This window comes from Papilio polytes, unplaced genomic scaffold, assembly GCF_000836215.1.
Source record: "Papilio polytes unplaced genomic scaffold, Ppol_1.0 DF822845.1, whole genome shotgun sequence".
Classification (NCBI taxonomy): Eukaryota; Metazoa; Arthropoda; class Insecta; order Lepidoptera; family Papilionidae; genus Papilio; species Papilio polytes.
In genome coordinates, this window is record NW_013526359.1 from 95051 (window position 1) to 107434 (window position 12384).

At 31.6% G+C, this 12384-nt stretch overlaps 1 protein-coding gene across 1 annotated transcript; it reads right to left on the minus strand.

The window, feature by feature from the left end:
- Positions 1-351: 351 nt before the first annotated feature.
- Positions 352-7223, minus strand: LOC106105520 (calcium/calmodulin-dependent protein kinase type II alpha chain). Its single transcript, XM_013285886.1, has 2 exons — positions 7117-7223; positions 352-5229 (listed from the first exon to the last, which is right to left on the minus strand). The coding sequence occupies exon 2, from the start codon at positions 5145-5147 to the stop codon at positions 3615-3617; it is 1533 nt and encodes a 510-aa protein (XP_013141340.1). The 5' UTR covers positions 5148-5229; positions 7117-7223; the 3' UTR covers positions 352-3614.
- Between the last annotated feature and the right edge of the window lie 5161 nt (positions 7224-12384).

A 12384-nucleotide genomic window follows, 5' to 3' on the forward strand; every position in this document is an offset into this window, starting at 1 on the left:
TGTATAATATTGTAATATAAAAAGTAATTTAATGTAATTAAATATATATTTCTAAGCATTTTAAGGAATGTAGTGATTTTAAATAGATTTAATTTTGATATATTTGTGTGCTTGTTATTTTTCCATTACACTTGACAATGAATAGTTATTTTTAACTTTAAAAAGATAGGGGTGGCATATCCTAAGAAGATTGAAAGAAAGAAACATGGTTCATATCACCTCCCTGTCCTTAATACACTCACATACCGTACATTGTTAGAACAATATTAAAAAAACAATTTAGAAATAAATAAATGATAATTATGTAATTAACTCTATATGTGAGAGATAAATAAACAACAATAATAAGAATAAGATCAAAAGAACTTTATTTTAGAGTTACATGATAATCGGCAATGCAGAGGTTTGAGAAATTATATTGCAGACAAATATATTGACAAATCTTTAATACAGCTACACCTTCACATTTAAAAATTTTGCTATAAATAGCTTTCATTATAATAGAGAAAATTTATATTTAATGAGGTGCAGTAAAGTATGACATACACTAGATAATTTATTTAAGAAAAATGAAAATTATTCATATATTTTCATTCAATAATTTCTGTGACTTAAGTACCACTTGATGTTTTATTGAAAAAACTCTTATGTTCACACAACACTGAATGTATTATGTTTCAAATAATTCATACAAGGCCAATTCTAGCCGAGATTGTTTTAAATAGGAAAAATATTACTACATTGAAATAAATGTAACAGAAACAGATCTAAATTAGACATCTGAATACCATATTGCACTGCACCCTTACTATATAAGTATTTTTCTAAATATACTTAACCATTTGAAGCACAGTTTAATAAAGTGCATTACATTGATCAAAAGTGTCTTTCAATGGTATATTGAAGGAACATAAGTACACATTTATCTGGATGCAAACAGATTTTTATAGACTAGCCAAAATATCCTATTATTCTGGTCTAAGTTGAGAGAACACTGTCTGCCATTTTGATAACTTTTTGCATTGGTTATTGATTGTTTAAGCAAATTTAGCCCAATGTCATAATATGGTCTATGAAAAAATCTGTTCTAGATCATCTCAATCTTTAAATTCAACTTGACTTTTTACTTTGTTGTACAACCATTACTTTTACTATTTATTAAGCAGAATGAATTGCGTCCTTCCCAAGTTTCAATAGCAACTATATTCAAATATCTTAGTTTCGTCTTAAAATGTCAGAGGATATCGGAATCAGCATATTTTTTAATAAAAACTTATTTTAGTATGGAACAATTATTGTATTTATTAATAAAATTCAGCCAATAGACAAACATTTAAATGTTACTTTAAAAAAAGCTCCCCTAAATTTAAAAGCCAGCGAGGTAAAGTGCATGCAAACAGGAAAATGTGCTATAATATATGTGGAGAGCTGCTTTCTAAAATTTCAAAATAGTAAAATTTAGATACTCGAAATTGGTTCATAATTATTCCCTTAAATCATTGTGTACATTTAAAACATCAATGAGGGAAGACAAAATACATATGTAATGATATAAGAACATAATTATAAAACGATTGACAAATATTAAAAAGAAACTTATAATATTTGTGCATCTAATACAACAATTATTTTATCTGAATTGTAGGATTTATCTATAAAATTTTCTGTCACAAATAATAAAGATGTAACATGTAGGGTAGTTGATAAAATATCTTCATATATATTAATCTGAAATAACAAATAAAATACTGATTGTTAACAACCTAGAACAACAAAAATCATAATACTTAAAACTCTGTAAACACTTTTAACCTTAATTTTTAACCATACAATTAGTTTGTCAGATAAGTTGATTAACCATAATTAGCTAACACAATTATGTACTATGAAGGTTTGATATATAAAGAAGCTGGTAGTCTGATAATGTTGTTATTACCTTACAAAAGTACTGATATAAAGTACTTTGCTGGCTTTAATTAAACTATTGTTTTACCAATAATGGACCATTTACATTAGTTCTGGTGTTCATAATAGCTCTTAACAAAACAATTAAGTATTAATATGTTTAAATCTAGTTTGAAAATACACAGAAATTATGATTACGTATATAACATTAGTAAAATAAAAATAAATATCTTTAAAAGCAAAACCGAAGTTTAAAACACTCAAACAAATAATGTGCAAATGAATATATCTATGTACATACAGTATGCATGTATAATAAAATTAATTTTAAAAACATTGATTAATACTAAATATATGTATGCGTAACAATAAAGACTAGAATAAATTTTAGTTTTTACAGTTATTGGCACTAATTTCAAAGATGGCACAACTATGTACTCTGGATTTCACTGCATTTTATCTCACTATGATCACTGGTGTGTCATTGGTTCACAATTCACTGTATAATTTACAACAATTCAGGATTACTAAAATTAAGTTTTGCTAACTATGCTAAAGTATTTATAAAACTTGTAAAAAAACGATAATTTTTTTATATATCTAATTACACTTCTAATAAATAATGAGTTATCAGTAAGCATTGGCATAGCATTTCCACAAGCGAATCATCAAAAGTATTACATTATTTACTAAAATCATTTAATATTAATGACACACAGCTTCTTCACAATAAAATATATAAGTACAAAATGCCACACAAAATTCAAAGTTATCTTAAGTATTTTTTAAAATATTATTGCGAAATCAATGATATTCAAAAGATATGAGATGTTTATTACTATCATATAAAGGACCTGTTTTTTATTCAAGCAGAAATAACAGGATTTAAATCTAAAAATTGACAAAATTGATATAATTCACTTAAAAACATTATAACAAATCCGCACTAGCTAATATTAGATAGTAGAGGAGAACTAATAGTATATTCTATAGTTTTATTTTAGTACTACTAAATATGTCTTAGCATTGCAACATGTAGTGCCAATAACTGCAGCAATGATTCTTAAGTCTTATTAACTAGGTATTCAATAACAAATAGAACACCCTTTTTAAGCACGACAAAACATCCATAGTTAAAAATGTAGAGAGACTTATTGAGAAATGTGCTAAAAACTCGAAATGTTTAAAATTTCTGCATTTCACATATTCACCTATGACATAGATTCACATATATCAGATCTGTTTATTTCCTGAGATTTCTTTGATGTCAATTATTAATAGATTTTCGATGGTAATATTCGATTGTGGCGGAGATCAGAGTTATTTTACATTCTACAAGTTATCAACTAGCATCAAGCACTGAATATTTCAACGGTATCACATTTTAGCCACATTACTGCCTTTTTAGTTCGAGATGTAACTATTACATAGGAAATAGCTGTTGAATTGTTTACATTGACATAGATATTTATCTAAATATTAACTTAATTCCTTGAGATTACAAAATAATTCTAATAAAATTCGTGTAATATTCATAGCGGAATTGGATATTAAGATTCAAATATAATCTTGTATTGTTGCCATAGGAGTGATGTGAGCACTCAGTCATCACCATGAAAAGTGACAATCGTTTTGATAGCCACATCATTAGACAGCGCTTGCTTTGTAGAACTTTTAATTTGTGGCAACTTGACATGGGAGGGGACTAGTTAGGAGCGGTGGAAGTGGACAGCTATCCACTTGTTGTGGCGTTTGTGCCATATGCGAGTTTCCTGCGATTGGTGAGTTTCACGTCGCCCTTCAGCGTCGACACTTTGCGTTAAACATACGTACGCAATCACGGCTACATCATCACCGAGCAAGTGTACCCTAGGGTTCAGGATGGTAGTATTTGTCTTAACGTGTGCTGGAGTATTATCTATAAAGAATTTATGGAATTCCACTCCCTCTACCAAATTTCCCAGTGCATCAGGATCAAATGCAGTCACATTAGGATCACAAAGTTTAGCATACGTATCGTAGTCACCGTTGTTTACGGCATCTATAAGGACTTCGGTAACCTTTATCACTTCCGCACGACGAAGAGAAGCGTTGCTGTCGCCACGGGCTTTTCCAAATGAATCAGCTTTTGTAAGCGCATCTTCTTCGTGTTCTTTTGAAATTACCGTACACGCTCTGTCTACTCCCTTCTTATCTTTATCTAAATCCTCATCTTCCAAAGTAGTACTGCTGTCAGTAGATTCTTTGACTTGAGATCCATCTCCCTTCTTATTTACCATTGATTTCCCAGAGAAGTTGCGCGTTGCAAGCATGGTAGTTAAAATAGCTCCTTTCAATTTACGGCGAGCGTTGAACTTCTTCAAGCAGTCCACAGTTTCTTGTCTGTGCATAACTGAAGCAACGCGTTCGCGGTGGCAGATCCATGGATGCTTAAGAGCTTCAGAGGCTGTGATTCTCTTGCTTGGGTTCACAGTCAACATTTGGTTAATTAGGCTTTTTGCCTCAGGTGTTACAGTGTCCCATTCGGGGGACGGGTAATCATAAGCTCCTGCTTTAATCTGGCCATATAATCGGTGTTGATCCTCATCCCAAAACGGGGGATAGCCAACAAGCAAAATATACAGAATAACACCACAAGCCCAGATGTCTACAGGTTTTCCGTAAGGTTCTTTCTTTAAAACTTCTGGTGATAAATAACCAGGAGTTCCAGCGAAACCAAACCATGCTTGTTGATCACCTTGTACTTCAATAGCTAAACCGAAATCGGCAAGTTTTACAGCTGCACCTTTAACTTTGCTTGCAAGCAATAAATTCTCGGGCTTCAAGTCTCTATGGACCACGCCGTTGTGGTGACAGTGATGCACTGACTCCAAAATCTGCTGAATGCAATGAGAAGCATCAGCTTCAGAATAAAACTCTCGCGCTACAATGTCTTCAAATAATTCTCCGCCTGTCACTAAATCAAAAACGAGATAGTGAAAATGCTCCTCTTGGATGGAGTCATGAAGTCTTACAATATTGGGATGCTGCAATTTTCGACAAATTCTTGCCTCTCGTTCCAGTTTCTGGAAATCTCTAGCTGAAAGCTTTTTAGTATTAATAATCTTCGCTGCAAATTCATAGCCCGTCGATTTTTGAACGGCACGTCTCACTATTGAAAAGGCTCCTTTTCCTAGTTCCTCTTTAAGGTCGTAATTGTCCGAGAAACGGGTGCTAACACTTTCGCGATTAGGATTAGCCATTTTTCTCTAAACTAATATTTCACTTTTCAACAATTGTAATTTACGGCTTTTTCACTTTGAGCACGAACCTATGATTGTAACACTCTGAAACAAGAATGCAAAATTAATGGTTATTTACGAATAAATAATTTTAGAAACGGATGTAATGAAACGTATATCTACAAATAAGTACATTTTAATCAATGTTTAATTTTGCACCTACTCGAAATAATAAGGTGATAAAATCTGAAAATCCCGTAATCGCATTTTTTGTAACATGATGATGTCCTATATAAACTCAAAATGCCAGCATTTGAAAATACAGTCTTACGTATATTACGAACCTAATATAACATACAGCGGAGGTAAACTTAAGAAGACAACCACTAAAATTAAGAAGACCCGAGATGGTAGTCAAAAAACAACGAAGAGAACCTGCTTAGTTTAAGTTCATATACTATTAATGCCGTTAATTATTAAATAGTGTAAATTCATGGAATCCGTTAAATTCTGGAATGCTATAATTCAATACTTTTATTAGTAATTTCCGCCGTTATTTATACTTAGTTATTTTAAGAAGACACTTGAATTAAATTGGATTAAAAGATCCTTAGGTATCTTTAGATAACACGAAATAATAAACATTGAGTTGCATGTGCAATACATTTTCCTCGTCGCGTTCCGCATACTTTTCACAGTCAAAAGAATAATTAATGACAAGGAAAATAATTATTTAACAGTCAGAGCTAGTTGTTATCTTCGTATATGTTACGTATGTTAAAAAAAACGGCTACATACTTACGAAAAAAACTTCTAGAGACAAATGGTTTTTTTTGTTAAGAATTTTAATCTATGTTATTCAAATTGTATTCATGGCGAAATAAGTATATTGTTAAGAAATAAGAATATGTTTTATAACATACTTTTAAGAAATTGCCTAATGTTTCGCATTTTTGTATGTTCGTTAATTATCATACATATACGAACGTATCTATATCTAATTTAATTCAATTGCAGAATTATGTTGACAATATTACCATAAGCAATGCTTTTTTTTTCAACAATCACGATCTCTGTCTACCCTAAATTTAGTTCAAAAGACATCCCAGACAATTTTAAAAATGACTAAAAAGGATACAAATATGAGAAAAGAACACTATCTCCTTCTTTATAAAAAAAAAAAACTATATCAGAATTTTAAATATATTACTTAAAATTGATTAAAGTTCGGGAAACAAGTACAAGTGTGTATTTTTTGAAAATTAAAAACTAAAAAAACAAAACGGTTTAATACTCTTTTTATTAGTTGCCGATGGATTTCATATTAAAGTTATTTTCTGTTACAAATTCCAGTGGAAAAATATCTATGACATATTCCGAAATGTTGGTATACTCGTATAAAGTAATTAAATAATTTAAAAGTGTATTTACAGCCTTACGAAGAAGAAGAATAAAAATTAATTAACAGTTTTAACTTTTTCACCATTTGTATTAATTTTAATTGAAAGCTACCATACCTTAAAAGACAGAAAATATTAATTTAGCGTATTTCGGTCACAGTTCTTAATTTCGATGTCAGCAAGCTCAATTTAAAACACGTAGATGCCTAGACAATAGCAATCGCGATCACCAACATAGACTTCTAATATTAACACTACGGCACCGGGATGACATTTCGTTAGCGCAAAATAATCGATACACCATTGTCTCACATTTACGAAATTGAACTATATCCTTCCATTCACATAATAATTACCGTTTCAAATAATGTAAACCCGTTTTCGCAATCCTATATTTCACATTAATAATTTAAAAATAACACTGCTATTAAATTATGTTAGTTTAAGATAATCAGTGCGCGACATTTGACGATATTCTTAGATGAAGTCGTTCGTAGTCAGTTCACGATATTTTTATTTCAAGCATTTATCGCGACGGACACTAAAATACAATTATTTGATAACACTTATGTTAAATAAAAAGAAATTACCTCTTATGTGCCCATTTTACACAACATTAACAGACGAAGATCAAAAACTAAGGGCCTAGCCCTACACCACACTCTCCTTCTGCTCCGGACACGAGCTTCGGGGTCAAATTCATAGACATTTGTGAGTTGCCAGCACCGCGCGACTTCGGTTTTATTTTGCTTTCGAGCCGTTCCTAGCTTTTTTCTCAGTAAATAAAAACTATTGAACTGTAATATGATTTTTCCACAACTTAAGTAATTTGAATGTTTTAATTTACGCCTATAAATATAGTTTTTATAATTATTTTCATTTATGTATTTTTTGCTCATGTAAATACTGAGGTGTGTACGTAAAATCGATACAATAGCGCAGCGGCAAACCAAAGAGAATTTGACATAGCAGTGCGCACACGGAGCCATCTGTTGATATCAACGGGGAACTACACTCTTTAAGTAAATTGATATGCTTATGAAAGCTCATGAAACTGAACTGAATTTTTAATGTATTCACTATGCTTACTTATTCAGGCTATTGTATTCACAATTTGTATCTAAGCAATACCTTATTCATTCTCGGACTTTCATCTAAACACTTATATAGCGCTTTTAAGTATGTTTTGTAAAGACGGATTTAGATTTATTTTAATTAACCCATCTTATAATCAAGAGTAATTAGTTGTAATTGTGTATAGCGTCTTGCTTATTTAATATTATGAAGAGGAAAGATTTGTATTTTTGTATGTATTGAAATAAGTATAAGTACTGAGCCAATTTCATTAATTCTTTCACCTTTACTAATACTACGCGCTAACGCAGTAAGTTACTAATAAGTAACAGGCTACATTTTTATTATTATTTTTTAATTTCACGCGCACGAAATCGCGAGCAGCAGCTAGTCAGTAATAGAGATTACAAAATTTGTAGTGGGCTGTAGAACATTCAAATTAGTAACTGTTATTTGTAATATATTACACTTAATTTTATTTATTGTTACAGTGGTGTCTTAATGAATCATTCCACAGGATGAAAAGAATCTTCATATTCGGTTAGAACAAGCAAATTTTTGACCAGTCTTTAACTCCGTTCTGGTTAGTTTCAAATTCAAATTACTATATTTCGAATAACCAAAGAGATAATTATGATTGTTAATGGAAGTATAAATTCATTATTTTCATAGTCAATATAACTCCAATTAGTACCAATGATGTAGAAAGAGACAGATCCATTGGAATGTTTATAAGAGGGAGCGAGATAAAGTACTGTTCGAGTTACGCACTCATTTGAATAATCTCACTGATATTGTTCAAAGGGGCAGTACTATGTATTTAAATATTTGAGTTTGAACATGTATGTTTTTCGACGTATAAGTAATAGGTTTAAGCCAAGGGAACTTATGGGCTATTATAATATTGTAATAATCAATAGGAAAGGAAAGCGGCGTACCAGTTTTTTGAGGGTATGTAACAAAATATGGACAATTTAGAAACAAAAAAGCGTGTTTTTTTAAATTTTAGTCATTTCAATACATTTTTATCTTGATTGGACCAACTTATGATGAGATTAAAAAAAGACAATGGTAAGTTAGCAAAATATTTTGAAACGTTTTCTTAGTTTAAGCATCTTGACGTGTAAAGTACCAAAGGCAACAATCCTACGATAGTATGCGCTCATCGTGAATCAGCATTAGCTAAATGCTGAATCACATCAAGGCAGGAATTAATAAGAGTTATGTGAACTTTCTTCAGCGTCTGTCGGTTTCGGTAAAGAACCCCAGTTTTTTACTTTTTAGAATACCTAGTCTACCTACCTTCTCTGTACTATACAAGCTTGAAACGATTATTATTTAATTTTTGACAATTATCTACAATGATCTTGATATTTACTATTAACGTGAGTCCATTTAATATATTTAAATCGCTACGTATTGTAGAAAGACGTATCAAATTTATAAAGTAACTAGCTGTTGCTCGCGACTTCTCCCGTGTGAAATTAAAAATATAGCCTATGTTACTCACAGATAAATTACCTTTCCAACGGTGAAGCAATTTTTAAAATCGGCCCAGTAGTTTTTGAGTTATTTTAATACATACAAAAATACAAATCTTTCCTTTTTATAATATTAGTATAGATCAATATCGGCTACTACCTATGTTATAAGAGAAATAATATTCTAATGTAAGTGTCTATACAATTGTATTTTCGAGAATGAAATCTTTATGTCTATTAAAATACGTAACGTTTGCTCGAATAAGGAAGTGCCCTTTGGATTTGGGTTTAACGACCTTTAGATAATCGATTTTAGTAGAGAATTTAAGAATACTGGTAGCGGTAATGAAATACTACAAATAAACTTAACAAGTGCCATTTTTGTAACAAATATGCATAAAAAGTATTTTGGTAATTTGTTAGGGATAAGTATGTATTTAAAATAGAGCAATTAATTAAATACCAGTAAAATTTCACTTGCAAATTAATCATCTGGGTTGTTTTTGATGTTTATATGATCACCATTTGGAAACGGTACATTACGGTTGTTTGGCGTTCCCCTTTTATGAATGCTAAATTCAACGGTATTTCAAAGAAATCAAAACTGGTTCACATCTGGCGCAAGTTTAGGGGAATCGACAAGGGCTTTCGGGACGGGCCCTTCCGAAATTCGCCGGTGCACAATGCACCCTCCGTGCCCATCCCCACGCGAGGTCTCTTATTATTACGCGACTCCTGTTCCTATCCCCACATTGTTCACATTATTTTTATATCGGTCCTCGGTTGACGCGTTACAAAGTTTTGTGAGCTCAAAAAAGTTTTCTATCACGTTTGCTTACGTTTCTTAAAGTATGTGCACTTTGCGACAGTAAAATCGAACACACCAGTTGGAAATTGTGCTAATAAATCGCGCGAAGGTATTCGATCGCTTGTCACCTAATATTTGAAGCGAAGGGAAGTATTAAGGTTTCGATCGTTGCGGTCGTCTCAAGTTGCTTTTCTCATGAGCGGACTTGCTTGTAAAATAATAACTTGAGAATAATATGTGGTGTTTGTGCGTAGGTACGCGCCGTGCTGCGTGCAGCGTCCGCGAGCCTGTGTCGTGTGCGGTTATATCGATCGTGGCCGCCTCTCCGAGCCTATGCCTCTGTGATTCCGGTGATCGCTTCCAATTGGCGGGAGATGCGACGCCATGCTTTTTTTGGCATCAAATTCAGGTAAGTTGACAGTTTTTTTAAGATAACCCAAACTGACACGCATTATACTTATTTTGTTAATTGTACTGTGTATTTATTATTTAATTACTTTTACTTGTATTATCCATTCTCTATTTGATATTCATTTTATGTAAAGCCTTTCAATATTTACTTGTATCTTCCCTCGTTAAAAAAATATATCTACCCGTGTTTTCTCATGTCAAAGTATTGATGAAAATTATTCGTTTCGTGAACATGATGGATCTTGCTTCTTTTCGCGGAAAGATTATTTTTAGGAAAACAAATTTGCCGTGTTATTTATAGAAAAATACCAACGGATAAGTATTTCTAATCTAAAAGCTCTCACATTTTAATCATGCCAATATAACGAAAAATGCTTCGTAATTTCAATATAATATTTACCAAGTGTTCAATCCATCATGATGTACAAAAACTAAAAAGCCGCCGATGATAAATCAGTTACATATCGATTTATTTTATTCGATTTTAGCCTAAAGTGTACAAAAATACAAGCTAAATTGATTCTTAGTCTGGCCACTTACGTGCTATATTAGCTGGCGTTTAAGATTAAAAATCATTCATTCATTCACCGAAATAGCTGCCGTTGAACGATGTGTATTGTCAACGTTATATTAACGCGAGAGAATATTATCTGGCCATCTCTTTTAATACCTTGATGCCATAAAAGTTACATTTTTTTATTACTTTTATAGTTGAAAACTAATCAAAATGTCGTTAAAAGTTCAAAGGAAGTGTATCAATAGATTGTAATTAGTCCATTAAAACTCGATGCCATAACCCGAGATTGCTCTCGGGAAACGGAAGTTGTATAATGAAACCTATATAGTGCGATAACTATAGCTCGACATAAGTTCAAAGCGCGTAAAGGCCACGTGACCGTAGGCAAAGAGGACAAGGGGTTAGTCTGCCATTGACGTCATCTCATTCGATTTGAGCTCAGCAAAGCTCTAGTTCCATTATTATTTAAAATATTTTAAAAGGCAACGCTTGATTATTGTTTTAAATATTGAATTTAAATAACATTTTAATGACAATATCTGTGTTGATTTTTGATGTAAGTTATTGGTCGACAAATTATTCCAATTAGGGCGCGCATGCGTCCGATGTTAGTTGAGCATTCAATTGGCGTAACTTACACATTTTTATGGATTGTATATTATCTGTAAATATAAGAAAAACTGGAATTAGTATAACAGAATTGACGTCAAAAAATATCACATTTTATGACTGTTTTATTATGCTCGCGACTTCGTCCGCGTGAAATTAAAAAATAATAAAAAACAGCCTTTGCTACTCACAGATAAATTCCCTTTCTAACGGTGAAAGAATTTTCAAATCGGCCTAGTAATTTTTGAGTTATTTCAATACCAAAAATACAAATCTTTTTTTTATAATATTAGTAAAGATGCAAATTAATCAATTTAAATTTTCCGAAGTACGATTAGACAGTGAAATACTAATTTTATTAATTCGAATGTAACAGAGTTAACATTCAAAAGTAGTTGAACATTTCTACCAAAACATGCAAATGAAGGAGCAGGGTGTAATCTGGAAATTTGTTAGATAGCGAACATTGTTACTGTGTTATCTAGAATTAGCATTTATATTGGGCCAACGGTCCTCTGATGTCATATTGCTGATCTATAGGTTACCGTCTCAAACAGTTGTACATAACATGTAAGATTTACTGTTTACATTGTTTCGTGTAATTACGTTTACACTGTCGAAATACCTGAGAAAAAAAATATTCAATTTTCTAGTGGTACAGATAACAAAACTGAGAAAAAAGGAAATAACAGAGATATTGATGTACATCTATTTTGATTTCTTCGTAGTTTTATAGCCTCACTGTCTTACAAATGATCGCGGCAAAAGGTTAAACTTAGGAATAAACTGAGTGTATGCAAATATTAGTACAAATTTTACTTATACTCAGTTTATTCCTATAAAAACATAGGACTAAGGACGCTTGAATCGGCTTCTTTCTTACTCGTACATCTCTTTCCAATGTATGCAAACAAATTTGTTCCATATTTGTAGTAATATCAAATTACATATGCCAAAA